General features: G+C 42.5%; 1 protein-coding gene across 1 annotated transcript in view; it reads left to right on the forward strand.

Moving 5' to 3' along the window:
- The window catches only part of ARIH1 (ariadne RBR E3 ubiquitin protein ligase 1), a 48,709-nt gene that overhangs the window by 27,970 nt on the left and 1,675 nt on the right, over nucleotides 1-19,064 (forward strand). The window contains exons 4-13 of the mRNA XM_031616260.2: nucleotides 1,546-1,638; nucleotides 2,038-2,093; nucleotides 5,662-5,728; nucleotides 6,297-6,403; nucleotides 6,825-6,867; nucleotides 8,128-8,199; nucleotides 14,261-14,391; nucleotides 14,489-14,546; nucleotides 15,805-16,065; nucleotides 16,872-16,984. Of these exons, the coding sequence (XP_031472120.1) occupies nucleotides 1,546-1,638; nucleotides 2,038-2,093; nucleotides 5,662-5,728; nucleotides 6,297-6,403; nucleotides 6,825-6,867; nucleotides 8,128-8,199; nucleotides 14,261-14,391; nucleotides 14,489-14,546; nucleotides 15,805-16,065; nucleotides 16,872-16,984 (1,001 nt within the window). The remainder of the gene's footprint in view (nucleotides 1-1,545; nucleotides 1,639-2,037; nucleotides 2,094-5,661; nucleotides 5,729-6,296; nucleotides 6,404-6,824; nucleotides 6,868-8,127; nucleotides 8,200-14,260; nucleotides 14,392-14,488; nucleotides 14,547-15,804; nucleotides 16,066-16,871; nucleotides 16,985-19,064) is intronic.

A 19,064-nucleotide genomic window follows, 5' to 3' on the forward strand; every position in this document is an offset into this window, starting at 1 on the left:
CTGTGCTTTTCCTGAGAGCTGCTTTCAGCCCATGGAAAGCTGGGAGTTGCACCCTGTTAAGAAATTTTACACTGTAAGGCTCCTAGAATGCAAGATTCTTGAATATTGACCCTGTTGTGTGCCTTTGCAGGTGATGCTAGTCTGCTTTTTGAAACGTGTAAAAGGGCAAATACGCCTCTGGCATCTCATCCTTCAGATCCCATTAGAGGAGGGCTGGGTGCTTCTGTCTTTTTGCTTGTTCCCTTGACATCTGCAGTCAGCTTAGCCAAAAATAATTGGGAACTCCCTCAAAATAAAGAAATGAGTTAGAAGATGCTCTGAATTCTTTGCAGCTTGGGAGGAGGTGTGGTGGCTGCCTTTATGCAAGCACTTAGCAAATCTTTTCACTGAAATAACAGTCTCAACTGAAGGCAAGCAGTTCTGTAGCACTCCCCTGTGTGTGCTTGCTGCGGAAGTATTGAAGTTTGCTAAGGATGACCTTAGTCCTTCAGATAGACTCTTCTCTCCTTAACAGTCAACATCCTGCTGCTGTTTGAGGCTGTTCTGTGGAGAATACCAGCTTTCCTTTAATTTATGGAGATTTATGCAAGATGATGGCATCTTGGGGTGGAGCTCTTGTTTTAAGTGAGAATAAAGCAGTGTGTAAAGCTGAGCTGTGCTGTAAGTACTGTAAATGAACTGCTTCAGGTAGTTTGTCCCTGCTCCTGGCTCTCAGTGTGAAATAAATTTCAAGAAGAGCATAGAGAAGTCACTTATTTCACTCTTTCGACAGCAGCATTTTCTTCTCCACCCTTGTGTAACCATTCAGCCCCGGATGCTATCTTGGTGTGCTCAGTGTAGGTGATCCATTCACAGGTGAAGCTGTCCTAGTTGCTGTTTCCAGCAGCTTATCATTATTGAATTTTATTTAGTAATTTACACCTGCCGCTTAGCATCCTCATCTGATGAGCATCTGAGTTTCAGGGGGAAGCTTAGCAAGCAAGTTGGCAAACTTTGTGTGTGCATTAAAATGGAAGTGTACACACTTGTGTTTCTGTTGTTGAATGCTCGCTGATCACCTCTCACAGCCTGTACAGAGGGAGCTAAATTAGTGTCTGTGCATAGCAGGTATGCATATTATGGGAACTATGGGCAGTGCCTATATGTGGTAGCAAGCCATGTGGACCAAGAGGAGGAAAAAAAGACTTGGTGTTATCATATAACTGTCACCTGTTTGGTGCTGCCTTTATTTTATTAATTTTCAAGAGTAAAATGAAGGGAGAACCATTTTAAGATGAGGATCCATTCAAACAGGCAGACAGGATGGAAACATCAGCCACACCTTTCCCCAGCTGCTAGGGCTGGGGATTCAAGTCTGACTTTGAAAGCGTGTCTGGAGATGTGTTAGCAATGTTATGAGGTGGTGATGATACAAATAAGGAGTAGAGGCTCAGATTTGGTATGGGGATGAGAGATGCAGTCAACTGCACAACAGTGAGAAAGGTGAAATGATGCAGTGAATTTGTGTGGTAAAATAACCTGATATGTTGTGTTCTGTCATTGCAGTACTTTACTGGCCTAGAGTGTGGACACAAGTTCTGTATGCAGTGCTGGAGTGAATATTTAACTACCAAAATAATGGAGGAAGGCATGGGACAGGTAAAATGTCAACTTGTGTACCCCATGTCTTCAGAAAATTCTAGGTGTTGGGAAGGAAAGGGAAAGTTCTTCACTAAAAATTAAAAACAAACAAAAAACCCGACAGAAAACCCACGAAACAGCAATGAGAAAGCCCTCATAGCTTAAAACTTTGGGAGTTACAGTCTTTATCATGAGAGAGGCTGAGGGAACTGCATGCAGTTGGTGCATGCATCTTTGCTGTGAGTGGGAGGAATCATGCTGTGCACAGTGGAACATCTGGGGTGTGATGATTAAGCCACTCGACTGTTTTTGTTTTGGATTATGGATTGTAGTGAAGTCTGTTGCCTTGAAATTCTTTGTGATAAAAAAATAAAATAAGCAGTGTTCCTTTTGTGACCTTTCTGTTTCTTTTTGCAGACCATTTCATGCCCTGCTCATGGCTGTGATATCTTAGTTGATGACAATACAGTTATGTAAGTATGAGAGTTGCTACTTCTGGTCTTTCCTCTCTTTTTTCATTTTGTTACTAATGTGCTATTCAAATGTTATGAAGAGCTGTGCAGAACTTTAATGTACCGGTGAGGTTGGTGCTGAAGTGTCTGTTTTGATACTAAACATTTCTTGACTTGTTTAGGTCTGAAAACTCCGTGCCACAGTATGTGAAGGAAGGACTTCTTGACCAATTTGGTCATCAAGACAGTAGAATAGATATTAGGAAGTCTTTCCAAACCCTGTTTAACTGCTCTGTGTATTTAGTTTCCTTCAGTTTATGTAGCAATTTGACTTCTCACCTGGTCAACTTGCTGGTTCACTAGGTCCTATACCTACAGCTGGTATGTGAGTCAGAGGAAGTTGGCCCTGTGTACTGTGCGATGTAGGGGGTGTTTTATGCCTTCTGATAGAGAGAAGTTGACCCTCAGACATAAGATTTGATTAAACTGGTATGTCAGACTGTGTCACTTTGCTCATTAACTTGTCTGGCTGAAGGATGACTGCTCACACATAGTGAAGCAATGAATTCCTTGAGCTTCTTTCTCTTTTATATTGAGTGATGTTATTGCATGAGTAATATCCTTCGTAATACTGAACCTTGATTAAGTTCATTTTAATTCTTCATGCTAAAAGGCATCTAAACAGAAGCTCATTTTTTCTTACCTTACTCCTTCCTTCCTGAAGTCTGACTCACTCATTGATATTAATTTGCTGTTTTTTCTGTCAGTTGCTCCCAGACTGGTGACTTCCCATCTCCCTCTGCGCTAGCAGCTCTGTTACTCATAGTGTGTAGGCTGCAGAGAAGTGAACGAGCTGAAATGCTCTCATGTGCTGTTGAGGGGTGGTTTGTGGAGTTCAGTGAGTGGAAGCTAAACTTAAGTTGTCAACTCATGATTGAGATTTTTGTTTGCTGGAGCCTGAACCCAACCTGCAGTGTAGTGCACTCGCAGCAGGAAATTTCCCAAGGGTGTTGTTGATTACAACAGTTTGTAAGATGTGTTGTGTGTCTCTTCTAATAGGCAGCTGAAGGTGTTGGAATTGGTGGAGGCAATGGTGGTGGCGGTAGCAGGATGGAAGAGAAGAGCAGCTCTGGCTTTGTTGCTGCTGTGTGATATTTAACAGTAGATCTGATGACCCCTGTGATTTGCTTTGTGGTTACTATAGTAGAAAGAACCACAACCACGTGCTGTGGGATTCTCTCACCTGGAAACAGTAGGGGCATCTGACAAGAGAACAACACTTGTTCACTAAAGTGAACAGATTTTCCTGATCTAAATGAAACTTGATATGGAGGTAAAAACCTACTTTTCCCTGATCTTATGGAGCATTCCTGGAATTTCTGGCAGAGGGAAGGAAGGTGCATCTTCTGTAAAATCCTCGTGCTTCGCTTGAAAACAGAAGATGATAATCTGCAGCAATTCTACTAAATGGCAAGAACAAAGACATAAGTAATACCATCTGGAACCTTCACCCTCCCCTCCAATGTGCTTTTCTCTTTTTAGTTCTTTCTCTTTTGTAAATCCTCCAGCTCTAAGCTTTAGAAGCCAAAGAGCAGCATGTACTGTCGAGAGACATTAGAGCTTCCTTTTCTATCACATAGGTTAGGCCAAATTATTCATTTATTCTGTTCTCAGTACTTTGTCTCAACACAGCAGTACATGTGCAAACTACATTCAAGTCTACAAGTCCAAGCTGAGCAATCCAGATGACTTGCCTTGATTTGTGAATTTTTAACCAGCAGATTGTTTGTTGGTCTTCCTCTTGCTCCTGTTCTTGTTGAGCTGAAGCAGGGAGGCTTAGGAAAGGGCCCCTTTCTGCTTTTTGGAGATCTTTAGACTAGCTGAAGGTAATCTGCTTCCAGCTCTTCTTCACCTTGCTAAAGGTGCTGGTAATTGTTTTAAATTCATATGGAAAGTAAAGGACAGCTGCAGTCTTCAGATGAATTTGAAATCAGTTTTAAAATGTCAGTGTGTAGTTTTTTTTTTTCAGAACTTAGTTATCAGTAGAGATGAAGGGATGATACTTCTCTTGCAAGCAGTTTACTTTTCCAACTTGCTTTTGTATCTTGGCTTGTAGAAGAATAGACCCAAAGGGTGGTTTGTGGGCACTGGGTATGGGTTTCATCTCTTAATTTCTGTTTTATTTCATTATTTGTGGGGAAAAAAACCCAATAGTACTCATCAAAGTCGAATGTAGAGCAGGTGAGGGTGTTGACACAGACAGGGAGCTTGGTAAGCAAAGGCAGTGGGTTGTGTGCTCCATGTGCTCTGCCTCGGTATGGCATTGCTCCTCACATCCCAGTTCCTCACGCATACATTAAATGTCACTGATAAAACTTACTGTATTTTTTTATGCTTTAGAAGCTTATGTATAGAGTAAGAAAGCGAGTCTTGGAATTCACATGGGATGTTAAAATTCAGGTTTTTCCTTTTTTGGTTAGTTTTGCTCTGACATTGCAGGCTTATCACAGACAAGGGCCTGATGAGATGCTTTGTCAGTTGGTTTGTTTTTATTTTAGCACTGGGAATTTGGCTGTCACGTGCTATGTTTATGTAATAAGTTGCATGTCATTTGTTGAGGAGCTCCCCAGACTGCTCAGGGCCAGGGTTTATGCAACGTCCCAAAGTCACGTGCTGTTCTTCAGTGCACGTTGGCATGATAACATGCAAGAGCACGCTTGATTGTGGCTGCACCCTGAGATGGTGTATTAATTGCAATATTTATGTGGTGTGGTTCTATCAAGCTGAACTCCAGTTTAACTTAAAAACAAATACCACAAAGTGCATCCAGCTTTATGTTGTGAGGCTTTATAAATGCAAATGTTTCTTTCAGAACTGAAAAATGGATATAGTGGTCTTCAGCAGTATGTAATGAAACAGCTTACAAGACATATAGCATGGATAGTCTGCAAACACATGCTGGGTCCTTGTGGCCAGAACGGAAGTGGTCACCATGCTATTAAAGGATTCCTATCTGTCTAGTTTTCTTTGCTCTCTTCCTTCTGAGCTGACTTAAAGTTGGTGTGTATACACCCTCTGTGATGTTGAATTTAAATCAGTTTTGAACTTAAATTGACTTTGGTTTTCATCATGAATACAACAGATTAAAACCACATTGATCTTAAAACTGAAATGGTAGCGTTCCTTTGAATCCCAGGTAACATTAGGTCTACCAGAGTCAATGCAGCACTTCTTCTGAAGACTTGCAAAGGAGTTTGACACAAAGTGTGACTGTTTCGTATGGATGAGCTGGTGAAGCTGTTTGCTCTGGTTCTTAGTCTCTCAAACTGTTTTTTAAATGAAAATCATCCTCACTCTTTAGACAGTTTTTCTCTTGGACTATGTGAGCTTTCTATGTGATTTTGTAATTAATATTAGAAGTTAAATCCGATACCTTTCAATTTCATAGTAAGAATAAATAGGAAATACGAAAAAGAAACCTGCAAGCATAGAAAGAAGAATCAAAATCATTTCTCTTGACTTTCTGGTTATGTAGGGGAGAAAGGAGCTTTCTACTACAAAAATGTATTTGTTTTTTCCTTTTCTGCAGGCGTCTGATCACAGATTCCAAGGTGAAATTAAAGTACCAGCATTTAATAACCAATAGTTTTGTAGAGGTGAGTTTTGATTTGCAATTTGTGATGGCTTCCAGAGTGTTTTTTCTCTTGTTTATTATTGAACCAGAGTGAGGCTTCTTTATAACTGTAAAGCAGGTTTTCTATTGTGTGGTCTCTAATCAGATATAACTGCAAATCAAAGGCTTTTCAGGGCTTGTTTCATAGTCCATATAGTTATAACTGTAGTTGTAGGAGAATAGTTAAGAAAATCTGTAGGTCTGTGGAGGTATTACGTAAAAATATGGTAAGTATCTGTAGATAAAGAGATTACAGGAGCTATTCAGTGTTTATTTTCTTAGAAGCACTTAATGTTTATGGTTATTGAATGCTACCTAAGACGCTTCAGACTGAAAATCATGAAACACCATTCTATAAAGAATAACGTGCCTTAAACATTCGTCATGTGAAGTAAAGTTGTAAAATGTCTTTTAGCAAAATACTGCTAATTTCACTGCTCCCAAAGCACTGTTCTGAGCTTATTTTGATTTTTGAAGACTTACCTCTGTCCCTTTTTCCTGGTTGTACGTGTTCAAATCCACTGTATTATGTTTTTTTCCTTATTTCATAGTGTAATCGACTGTTAAAATGGTGTCCTGCCCCAGACTGCCACCATGTTGTTAAAGTCCAGTATCCTGATGCTAAACCTGTTCGCTGCAAATGTGGACGTCAGTTTTGGTGAGAACAATAAAGCAAAAGAAGTCAAGGTTGCCTTCTACCTAGCACTTTGAAAGTGTTAATAAAATGAAATAATGAAAGCTAATACAAGTTAATAATTAGTGAACTCGAGTGTCTTTCCCAAGTGAGATCCTTTTGTTCACCTTCTTTGTTTATAAGATAGCTAATTTACTTTGCAAGGTTACCTGAGTTGCTAGAAGGAAAATGAATCCCTGTTGAATCTAATATTAATACCCAGACTGATGAATGCAATGTATATCCAAAAGGAGTTATGGGATTTGAGGTTTTTTTTAATATGGGTAAGGTTTCCTTGGGGTTTTCCATATTCTTTCAGCAGAGCCTCTCAAAAGAACTCCCATGATGTTAACCAAGTTAAATAAAAGTATAGCTGTGTACTTCATTTGCTGTTTTCCCCTTACAGCTTTAACTGCGGTGAAAACTGGCATGATCCTGTTAAATGCAAGGTGAGCATCTCAAAGTTCTTTGCTAAGTGTGTGACTTGGAAACATTTACAGTCAACTTATGTGCAAGACATGCAGAAATGAAGCACAAGCTTTGCAGCTGCTCATATCGAGAAGCATTTTAGTTCACCTGTTTAGATGGTAACATGAAAAGAATTAGAGAAGTCTTCCTGGATGCCTTTAGGATGCTTCACTTTCTTTGTGAACCTCAGCCATTTGGGAAAGTGCCTGGAAGAGAAGGATATTCCAGACGAAACCCTCAAGAAGAATTAGGAAGCTTCAGAAGTGATGCTTCACTTTACAGAGTATTTCTGTACTCAGCATTTCTGCAGGAAGCTCAGGGCTTCCACAGGGCTGAGGTTTGTGGCATGGAGGGAGTTGGGTCCTGGTTCTGGCACCTGTTTTCATACAGCGTGCACTGCTGTTTCTTGTGGAGCTGTCCAAAGCTGTAATCAAACCTGGGATCCCGTGGCCCAGTGTGGAGCTCACAGAAGACATGCTTTGTGCCTTGAGGAGAGCAGTCTGTCCATCTCCAGTGATGAATACAAAAAAATCTTCCTTGTGGGAACGGGGAAGGAAGCATAACCAAAGGTGTAGTGCATTCTCTGGAGAGACCAGCCAAACCCTGTGGTCAGTTAGTTATCTCAAAGGTGCAAGCAGGCTTTTGTAATTGTGTTCACTTGATGTAGCCATGCTTCCTCTAGGTTTAAGAAGTAAAAACCTAAGTACATGGCCAAGGCATCAGTGGATAGTGTGAGTCTAAGGAAAATCTTATGACTTGATATGAAGTTAGCACAGGATTTGACTGCATTTTTTGCATATCGCAGTTAAAATAATTCTAACAGTCCTGCATGTGGTTTTTCTTAGTTGAACTTAAGAACTGCCAACTCACTGCTGAAGTGTTTGTGCATCAGTTGCATTGTGATGGTGCAGTAGGAAGTATCTGCAGCTCTTTGCACTGCTTCCCAACATCACCTCACTGTTCTCCCTACCCAATTTACAGCAAGACAATCCCCAAAAGATAGGATTTGGGAATAGTAATAATGCCTTAGAGTTCTGATTCTTTCTCCTCTCCTGGTGTGTCTAGAGAGTGAGACAGAAGATTTTTATCCACTAAGGGAAGCTTTGTGAAGTCACACCTCATTGTGGTAGCATTCAGCTCATACGTGGCTGTGCATTCCTTGCCATCACCTTCATGTAAGCAGCTCTCTTGGGGACCTTTACAGTTCCTCTCTTTTAACTTCTCCTTTGTTTTTCTAACAGTGGTTAAAGAAATGGATTAAGAAGTGTGATGATGACAGTGAAACTTCTAATTGGATTGCAGCAAACACAAAGGTGAGGGTTTTTTCCTTGTATTTTACATGCGCTATCAGATTGAAAGAAGAATGGCAATCTAATTCCTCAGTTCTAGGATTGCTTTTTTTCTGTCACGTGTCATGAAGAGCAAACATTGAAATATGCAATCAGTGCTTGTTTGAAGTGCAGCGATAGGTGTTATTGCCTCGAATCTGGTTAAATAGGTGTGTTCATGTGGAGGAGTTGATTTGAGACCCAAAGGAAACTCAGGTTTCAAGTCTTGGGGCTCCTGTTTGGCACTGATGGCTTCCCCAAGCAAATCAGTGCCTCACTCCAAGTGTGTGAAACATGTTAACACCACCTGTGGCTTGATTCGCCTGTGATAATTTACGTCTGCGTTTAAATCCCCTGGGCTGGTCTCTTGAGGAGTTGTTCATTTCCGTTGGGCATCATTCCAGATAGAGCCTGGCAGAACAGCTGTTAGGATTTTATTATGTAAATGTCTTCGTTCCAGCTAGCTCAACTTTGCATGAAACTTCAGCTTGTCTGCATTTGCTCGATTTGGGAGGAATAAAAGCAAGGGTTGGCACAGCAGGGAGGAAACAAAGGAAGCAGATGCCATCAGGGCCAGGAGCAGACCTGGGTCTCGTGGCTGCCAGAGGGGTGGAAGAAGGTGGGGAGGGTGTTAGGAAATGGCTGCTTTGTTTTCTTAGCTCTGTTGTGTAACTGGTCAATGGTATTGTTTGCAGCAGCACTGCTTCTTTCTGGGGCTGGCTGCGTGTTTTTCATTGAGCTGGAATGTTGTATTATGGTGAAAGCAGAAACACCCATCGGTGAAATGCACAGTTAAAATCATGTTGAAACTGTGCAGTCTGCTGCTTTTTTCTGTTTCATGGGTTGATATTTGTGTGGTCCCTGCTTGGAGGCTGAGTGTTGCTCAATAAAACAAATGTGGCTTTTTCTGGGAATAACGTGCTCAGAGATGAATTGTAGCTCCAGAACTAAATCACATTTATTCAAAGTTTGCTTGGTTTTCAGATATTCCCTATGCTAAACCTGAGGAAGAAGAGCCAAATAACTTGGAAAGGGTTGAGTATGCATGCAGCTTTTTTAGCCTTGGGACCCAAATATTTGGAACATTGCCACATAGCAGCCTTATTTTTCATGTGACTAAGCCTTTGGGGGTCAGGTGAGCATCTGCTTCCCTCAGGGTGTTACTGGTGTTTTAAAGCTATGGCTTAAAAAGCTCTCCATCCCATCATTTTAAAACCAGCCATCAAAGAGCCATGCTAGTGGTATTTAAAGCATAGCTCAGAAGTAGGATTGAATGTCAGCAGTAATAACTGTTTTTGTGGGAAACACCATCCGTAGGATGGTGAAGGGAGGAAATGAATGTGGCCAAGCCATGTTGGCATCAGCCCAGCTTATCTGTTAGTTCCTGCAGTCTGGTGTCAGTGGCAGAAGAGATGTTGCCCTTGAACATCCCTGTCTAAGTTACTTCCTCGAGGTGCAAGAAAATGCTTTGGAGCTCCGGTGCATTGAGTTTCTTCACTTTGAAAAGCCTAGAAGGGAATTGGATTAGATACTGTCAGATGTCAGACACTATTTTCAGTGTATTTCTGTTGCTCCTGCTGTCTCAATTTCTGGCATCTTTCAAGTTCTCTGAGCATAGCCCTGAGCTGCAGTCCTATCCCTTGTGGTCTCTGTTCAGGGAAGAACGCTTCCCAGCTTATTGTGGTAGAGGTGCAACCAAAAATACTGGTCTTCTTGGAATGCGTGTGCTTGAAGTCTGGGTAATGCTTTGCAACAGGACGACATGAGAGAGGTTTATTCCACCTTGCCCTGGGAGGCAGAACAGGGGAGGAACATCAAGCAGTTGTTTTATGAGAGAGTAGAAAAATGAACTGGTTTCTGTTCACAAACCGGAGTGACACGATGTGTTTTTTGGTGAGTTTTGTGCAGCGATCTGAATGAGAAATGAGTGAATTTTGTGGTCTTCACTATAAGCTGGATAGTGCATTATTCTTAGGAGGCCTCTATGCTAATTTTTTTTTTGGATTTGCCTATACAAAAGATAGCAGCTCTTGCAGTAGCATGGGCTGTAGTCAATGGCCTTGTACAAAGATGAGCTGTCGCTTCACGTGTGAGATCTGTAAACTTAATTAAAATTCAAGCCAATGTGAGTGTTATCAAGCCTTTAATTCTCAGTCATTTTCAGACAAAAGGGTTGAACTGTTCAAGGTTTTGTGTGTTTCTTTTTCTCACTTTGTTACACAGACTTGGTTCTTAAATAGTTGCTTTCTTGGATAAACTAGGCAGCTTTCTGGTGCTGTGTGGTTTCTGTGGCTTTGGGAACAAAGAAACCATGCAGATCAACTACGGTTGAACCTTCAAAGGATGAATGAAGAAAAACACAATTTGGATTTGTGTGTGTATTTTAGGCTTGTAAAGTGTATCAGGACTGCCTGAAAGGAGCCTAGGAGGAAGAAGGGAACAAAACTGCTGGAACAAGGGTTTTGAAGTGGATTTTTCTGTGTTAGTCCTTCAGCATCTTTGAGTATTAAGGGAAGAAGAAGAAAGATGTTAACAATCTGGTATTCACCCCAGGCACTGTTTTTTGTTGCAAAATTAAATTGATGGTAATGAAAGTTGTTGATCTGCTACTACAAGTGCCCCTGCCTTACTGCTTTTGGTTCCATCTCATTATCTTCTGGGCTAGACGAGACTTGATCATCTAATGTATAAAACAAGCAGTTTTTTCTTCCTTCTTCACAAAAACTATTGGACTTTTTTTATCCTCCAAGAGAGATTGTAATGGCACAAACCCATTTCTCAGGTCACTTTTTAATGCCTCAACTTGTACTCTCACTGTACTTTCTGGAAGCCCTGCATTTGTTCTAACGCAGCAGAATCCTGGCAGCCAGCTGATCCTCCCTGGGTACCAGCAACTAACTTTTGTTCTTTCATTTCTCGCCAGCATGATGTTGTGCCAGAACCACAAACAACATTTGCCCCAAGATGTCAAAGTGCCATCTTTCCTCTCAGATGAGCAGGTGTTGAAAGTATCCTGCTTTGCTCCCTGATTCTAGGTGCTGTCACAGTGTACAGTTTTGTACTAACTGTAATTAAGATCGGTAGTGGATTTTGTTGAAGTGCTTCATGAAATCTGTGTGGCATTGAGGATTTATCTTTTAGGGGAGGTTACAGGTGAAGGCGTTGCTGGCAGAGCAGCTGATGTAAACGACTTGCCTCTGGGGGCCTGGAGAGGGCTAATCTGTTTTGCCTGACCTAAGAAACTGTGTTTCTATTTAGCCTCCTGTTTGCAAAGTGGCTTGTGGTGTTCTATGGACATGCAGCTTTTTATGACAAATTAGAGACTGTTCTCCTTTGCTGGGTTTGCCTGGGCTGTTGTTTCAAAGTGCAGTGTGTGAGTGCAACACCAAATTGTTTGGGGTGGAACAATGCTAATGAGGTCACCTCTGCATCATGGTGTGATAGATAACGTACAGAATAATCTGCTGGTTGAGCAATTTGATTTGCTGGCTGTTATTTTGTGCATGGCTGTAATTCTGAATAAGATCTGCCTTCCCTATCCTCCTATGTATGAATTTCCCTCACTCATTTCATTATTGGCGTGCGTGGTTGCTGCTTTTTTCTTTCTGCTGCTGTTCAGACTTTCTTTTGCATGTTCTTCTCATGGCCTTTCCTTAATTTTTAATTATGTTCAACTACGATGAGCTAATCAAGCTGGGATTTTCACAGTTGTAACAGGTTAAGTTAAACTTGAGTCCTGGTGTTTGTGCAAGACTGGAAGAGTGAGAAGGGCTTCCTAGAGGAGGCAAGCAGATAGCATACTGGTACTGTCTCTTCTGTGGAAACCATTTTTTGACTGAAGCTGACAAAACTGGGTTAATTAATTGGGAACAGGCTTACCTGACTGGACCTTCATCTTATGGACAGCCCAGTGGAACTGGTGTGAGAGGAGCTTCTCTGCTTCATTTACTGTTTGTAGCTGGATAAGCATTAGTGGTAGGAAATAAAGCAGGGCTGGATCGTTTTCCTTTTGTGCCTGCTTGCTGCTCAAACCTATCAGAGCACCTAGCCAAAAAAGCCCTGGACCAAACAAAATAACCAGCCAGCTTGCATGCAGTGTATTTCAAAGCACAAGAACAAAAGTAACTGAAGAAAGAAGCCTTCATCAAGCTCCTGGAGGTGTTCAGCTCCCAGATATGGGGAATCTCATCCATGTCCTCTTGCTCAGGGTGTGACCTGTTGATGGGATGGAGTGCTGCTGTTCTCTCCTGGCAGGATGGCTGGGAGAGCAGCACTCTCCAATCAAGAGCCCTAATGGCATTATGGCTCCCTTCAAAGGCATGGCTGCACCCTTGTTCAGGAAAATCTTGTTGTCTGTGTGATGTCACGTGTTTCTGCTGCCCAGTCCTTCATTCTTCCTCTTCAAAAGCAGGCAGAAGGAGCAGAGCAGGGCTTGGAAAAGACAGAAGTGATACCATCATTGAAGAGAGGGGGAATCATTAAATGTTTTGTGTTGAAAAGCCCCTCTGGATGTCATCTTGCTCAGCCCTTCACCTCAAATATAGGCTAACCTCAATGTTAGGTCAAGCTGTACTAATGAGACTTGAGTTTTGTAATCATTAGGAAGGAAAAGCAGCTCAAAACACTTGAACTGTGTGGCCAAAAAAGAAGTTGTGATCTTTCGTGCAAACCTTGCCTGTCTTCCCCTTGTAACGTATTTGTCCTGTGGGATGAGTCACTTCTGATCCGTGTTGATCTCTTGCTCCTTTTGAGTTATTTTCTGAGTACTTCTCAGTGTGCAAATTCTAGTGTCTCTTACAGTATAACTAGGCAAGGTTGTATGCAAATCTTGCTCGTGGTGATACTCGAGACACCTGGAGTGAGAATACAGGACTCTATTGGGTTGTGTCCTATATAAAAGTAGCAGTTGCAGACTGATTAAATGTTAGTTACCTCCTTTGCTGAGAATGATCAATTCTGAATGTTGGAATAGGAAATCGTGCTCACGATGTCTCCTCTGGTTAGAAAAAGGTAATGATGTTCCTGACTGATGTATCTGCATTATGTTATTGTGAGTGAAGTGCTGCAGGGACAGGAACAAGTGGCAGAAGAGCTGGACTGTCTTCTTTTGTTTGTAGGGGCAGCTCAGGGATTTTTTTTTATTTTATTTTTTTTGCTGTTCAGGCTTTGTGTATTCAGTAGGATAATACAGAAATCTTTTATTTTAGTGTTCTACTTGAGTTGAATATTGGTTTGGGAAGTGGCAACATTCTGCAGATGTACGAGAGGGATATTTTAAAATAAAAACAACCTATTCCCCAAAGGTTTCACTGTGCAGTGCTGCTCTTTGATGTATCCTCCTACTCGGCAGAGGCCTCATACCTGAAAAGGAAGCCCCACGTGGGCTTCTGTAGAAAAGTCTTCAGTGAGGTGTCACGTGAAGAGGAAAAAAGGAGCCTAACAGGAGATGTAGAAATGCCCCAGGAGGAGAATTGTCTTTTTAGCTGACAGAAGCTTCTTTAAAGCACAATAGATTCTTGCTGCTAGTTTTTGGATACTTCTGGGATGACGTTTTACAACTGCAGGTGTCTAAGATTGATAGCAGCATGGTACCAGCTCGCTGTTAAGCTTGTTTCAGGCTTGAGTGCTGCAGTGAACCAAACACTTGACAGTGAGGAAAGCCAGATGCCTTCCCCTGGGCAATTATGGATCATCAATCAATACTACTGTAATTTTGGAGAAGGTTGTGAAAATAACCCATCCAGTTTACTGCTAGGGATGTGCAATAGCTGCATAGATGAAATGTGTTGTTCCTTAGAGGTTTAGATTTTTTTTTTTTTGGTTTGCTATCTGGTAGCTCTGAGTTTTGGTATTAAAGACGTGACTTGGAAGAATTTAATGATCAAAGGGGAAAAGGAAATTGGGTATTTCACTTGATATGCCATTTCTTGCTGCTATGGGAACCCTTCTAACTTTAGGAGGTGGTTAAGGAGTACCATGCCTAAAAGTCCTAGGATTAAGCCAGTTTTGCTTCCCCTGCTAACTGTGCTCTGTGTACTGTCAACAGGAATGCCCAAAATGCCACGTCACCATTGAGAAGGACGGGGGCTGCAACCACATGGTCTGTCGGAACCAGAACTGCAAAGCTGAGTTCTGCTGGGTGTGTCTGGGCCCCTGGGAGCCTCATGGATCTGCCTGGTGAGTTTGGAAATGGGCCTTGTGGGGAGGTGAGGAAGCCATCAGAAAAAAAGCATTTGTGTGAACTCGAGTCTGGCATTTTTGTCCCTGTTTACAGGTACAACTGCAATCGTTACAACGAGGATGATGCAAAGGCAGCAAGGGATGCGCAGGAGGTGAGTCCATAACCTTTGGTGGTAAGGGAAATCAGCTCTGTGCCATTCTTTCAGGCTTTCTGTAAACAGACATTAGCCCCAAGGAATTTCCTGAATTTGGGCATGAATCCAGAAAGCACCAGCAGCTTTGGATTCTTGCCTTGTGTAAGGTTCAAAATCACTTTAGCCCATTTTAAAGAACATGGTAACCCAGCTGTTATCTGTCATGCTGCCTTGTCTATTTTATAGCAGGTCTTTGCATGAAGTCATCATACTGCAGGTCAGACAGCAATCCCAGCACCCTTTGGAAAATGCTCTTCACTGCAGAGTTCTTAATGCTAATCCTGAAGTGTTTAAGCACAGCAGACTTCTTGAAGTTATATAGCATAGACTTCAGTTATTCCACTAATTATACTTGGAGACCTGACGTAAGGAGAAATTGAGAGTGAAGCTGCAGCTACATTGAACTGCTTTGTGAATATGGCTAGCACAGCCAAAACCCCTGCTAACTTTTAATGGGGAGGGATTGCATGCTGTGTGCTGCAGCTTGCAGAAATCATTTCCTGCATCTCTGTCAAAGTACCGTTACAGCCAAGAACCCAAGTATTTCCTGCAGCCCCACCTCCTGCAGATAGGATGACTTGGCCTGATGCATGCTACCTTTGTACAGACTCTGTGCAAGTTGAACCATGCCCATGTTGTCCTTGTTCTCAGCTGATCTGTCAGTGAGAAGAAGATGAGATTAATGACTGTGTATTGAGTCATCTTGGATCTCTTGTACTGCATAGCACGTGGCATCTTCCCCTGCCTTGTAATTGACGTGCCTAGGCAACCTAAGGTTGCCCTCTTAACACAACCACCATAAATGTTTAATTAGAATTCTTTAATAGCCAAAAAAGGAAAATCTGCTTCTGGCTGTTTGTCATGACACTGGAAGCATTTAAGTCCTCGTAACTTGAGATGGGAGGCTGAAATTAAAAACTTCAGGCTCCAGCAGTGTGATTCTAATTATTTTTGAGGCTGGGAGTGAAGATGCTGCAGCTGTGCTGGGAAGTTCACCACATGACAGCAAGCTGCAGTGGGTCTGGCCCCTCCTCTGGGCACAGAGTGAGGGTTAACAGTGCTGCACATTGTTGGCCAACGAGAGGAGTGGAAACTCCTTTGGAGAGGAAGCTTGTTCTTAGTGTCAGGAAGAGCCTTGTGAAGGGCTTACTTCTCTTGTAGCCGTTACTTTGTTTTAACTATTTGTTTTCTTTTTTCCTAATGGGAATTAACACAGAGATCCAGAGCAGCCCTGCAGAGGTACCTGTTCTACTGCAACCGCTATATGAACCACATGCAGAGCCTGCGCTTTGAGCACAAGCTCTATGCTCAGGTGAAGCAGAAGATGGAGGAAATGCAGCAGCACAACATGTCGTGGATTGAGGTGCAGTTCCTGAAGAAAGCAGTCGACGTCCTCTGCCAGTGTCGTGCCACACTCATGTACACTTACGTCTTTGCCTTCTACCTCAAAAAGAATAATCAGTCCATTATCTTTGAGGTAGGAGGAAACGTGGTTCTCAGGAGCTCAGATAACAAAGATGAGTGAAATAGGGGTTTTCAGTTCGGAGAAATTGTTGTCTGCATTTGAATGGAAGTTTTCTGAATTTTCTGTTTGCAGTATAGCAGCCCTGCTAGGCATTGTGTAGGTGCTCTGCTGGGAGAGGAGGCAGGGCTACAAGTTGCCACACTCTGAAACAAGAAAAAGGATCAAAGTTCTGGCTTGAACTGGCAAAGAATGCACAAAAGCTTAAAGCTGGAATTTTGCATTTCCCTGGTCTCTTTCTAATGGCACTACCATTAAAATTGCACTTGAAGATTTAAATGATCTGCTTTGCAGGTGAAACTATTAGCTATTTGATTTGAAACAATCCTTTGCTGGTGCACAACCTTAGCAGAAGGCTTCTGTGCTGTGTGCAGAACTACTGTGAGCAGCAGTCCAAGCTGTAGTCTGATGCTGCAGTGCTTGTACTAGGAGTCAGCAGAGGCTTTGCCAATGCTGAGGATAAACAAATAGACAAGGGACACAATGGGAGATAATTTGGCCTGTACCACACTGTATGCTAGTAAGGAAAAGACTTTTCAGGCTTGCCAAAGTATTCCAGATTGAGAAAGACATAAGACTTTCTGGTAAATATACAGATTCTGTTCTGATCAAAGGATGAAATTTCTTCTTTCATTCATGGTTCTCAGACCAGGTTACTTGAGTATTATGTAGTTTCACTCATCCTGTTTTTTCTTTCATTTGGACTGATGAAAGAAATTTCTTTCTCCTAAATACTTTTTTTTTTTCCCCCGTCTTTACAGAATAACCAAGCAGACTTAGAGAATGCTACAGAGGTGCTTTCTGGGTACCTTGAGCGAGATATCTCTCAAGATTCGCTGCAAGACATAAAGCAGAAAGTACAGGATAAGTACAGGTTTGTTCCTGAACAGCTGTCTCAAAGCTGCCCTACCTACTGTATTGTCATCCCTTGTGGTATGCTGTGGTGTGGTAACTCGCCAAGTTGGCATTTTCTCCAGTCATGTCCCTGGGAAGCTGCTTGATGTCAGCCTCCTGTTGTGCTTTGGGATCCTCAGCCTGCCCTTGAGCCTCTGGCAACAGCAGAGCAATGCCCTGTGCCAGCCCCTGACATCTGGTGACCAAAAGCAATGGCTCTCCGTGCATTGCACAGAAGGAGCACTGAGGAGTGGCCAGGGCTGAGACAGACCTGCACAGGCAGGTCTAGGGAGAACAAGGAGTGACTTTGTTGTTCCCAACCCACAATTTTTGCCTAGGTCAAGTTGCTGTAATAAAGCAGTCAGCTCTTTCCATTGTCTGTTGAGTATGCTTGCATAGCACATCCCTTGAGCAAAAAGTGAGTGCAGAAAAGCTGTACTGAGGAAAAGGGAGAGAAGCAGCCTGATCAACACAGGGAGAGAGCAGGAGAGCTAGGGCCCAGGTGGTACAAGTGCCAGTGCTCTTTGTAGTCCTGGGGGAATTGCTTTTGCACAGTGGAAAAATACAAAGCTGTAAAATGCGAATGAGTCACAGGATTATGACTTTTCTTTTGAGGCGTTTTGCCAAAGTCACCAAATTTCTTGCATCTAACTCGGGGAAGAAATATACCCAAGTAGTGTAAGCTGTAGCGATGAAGAGGACATGAGGACTGGAAGCAGCCATCAGCCTTCGGTGGGCCAGTGGCCCATTCTGCTGTGCAGGCTGGCAGCACAGCTGGCCAAGGCTCACAGGCCTTTGGAGGCATTTGATAAATGACCATTAAGTTGGGTTGGCTGTTTGCTCCTGTGAAACTGAATGCTCTTCTAGGAATGATTACATCTATCCAAAAAAAAATTAGAGTGTAATATAGCTTGAATTGCCTGAAAACAGCATCCCAAGCCTGCCTTCATATTTCTGGAAAGCCTGTGCATATCTGTCAAGCCTGTGCAGGTCCCAGTTAACTAGTTTGGTCACGTCTTAATCATGTCCTACACAGTGCTCTTTTGTACTGCTTATGGAATAACGATGGGACCAAGGATGTTACTGAGGTGGGCAGATGGGGTCTAAAGAACTGGGAAGCTCATCTCCTACTTTGCAAAAGCGCTTCTAGAAAGCAGGGTTAAACCCCCATCACTGCAGAAGAACTGAAGTTGGGAAAGCAGGAACTGTGCATGTTGGCTATCACATGCTTTGTTAAATCAATGGGACTTTGTGTGTGATGGCTTGTGTTGCAGCAGCTGATAGTGAGGGCAGGAGACAGAGCAGTTCTGTGCAGTACCATCTGATCAGGTACTAAGCACTAACAGTGTTAGAGCTGCTCATTTATTGTTTGCTCCTGGAACCTAAATACTTTAAATGTTTCTCTGCTTTTATGTTTTTAGTTGGCTAACACACTTGAAAGGAACATGGCATCTTTTGATATGTTCCTATGAAATCCCTTTTCCTCACTATCATTCTTTCTGGTAGGACTGTACCTAAATCTGGAATCAGTTTATTTGCAGCTGTATCAGTTGAAACGAGTGTAGGTATAAAGAGCTTGCAAGGCACTGGAGTTAGGGGGGGGTGAAGCTTCTCTTCCAGCCAGGCCAGTCCCCTTCCTTTAGTCTGCTCTCAGTGCTTGGCCACTTCCATTGGGAACCAAGCAGGGTCAGCATTCCCAAGATTTTGCCCAGCCTGCTCTGGGTTTGTTGTGCACCAGCACACCTCTGAGAGCGCGCTCTCATTTCGGGTGTCACTGCTAAACTATGCTTTAGCTTTTCCAACTAGCAGCTGCCACTTCTTCATTTTTCAGTTATTAAAGCTCTATTATTCAGTTATTTCTCAGCTCTAGAGACTTTGGAGATGCTTTTGCATGGGAAACTCTAAATTTGCATGATGCTTTTTCAACCAGGGACCTGGAGCGAGTGACTGGAGTAACTGAAGTCTTAATTAGCGCTGTTAACTGGCTACAAATACAAAGCCCTTCTCAGGGGATACCCCCCTTTAGGAAGCAGGCTTAATTTAGGTTTGCATTACTCAAT

The sequence above is a fragment of the Phasianus colchicus genome, chromosome 12 (assembly GCF_987193195.1).
Source record: "Phasianus colchicus chromosome 12, bPhaCol1.hap1.1, whole genome shotgun sequence".
NCBI lineage: Eukaryota > Metazoa > Chordata > Aves > Galliformes > Phasianidae > Phasianus > Phasianus colchicus.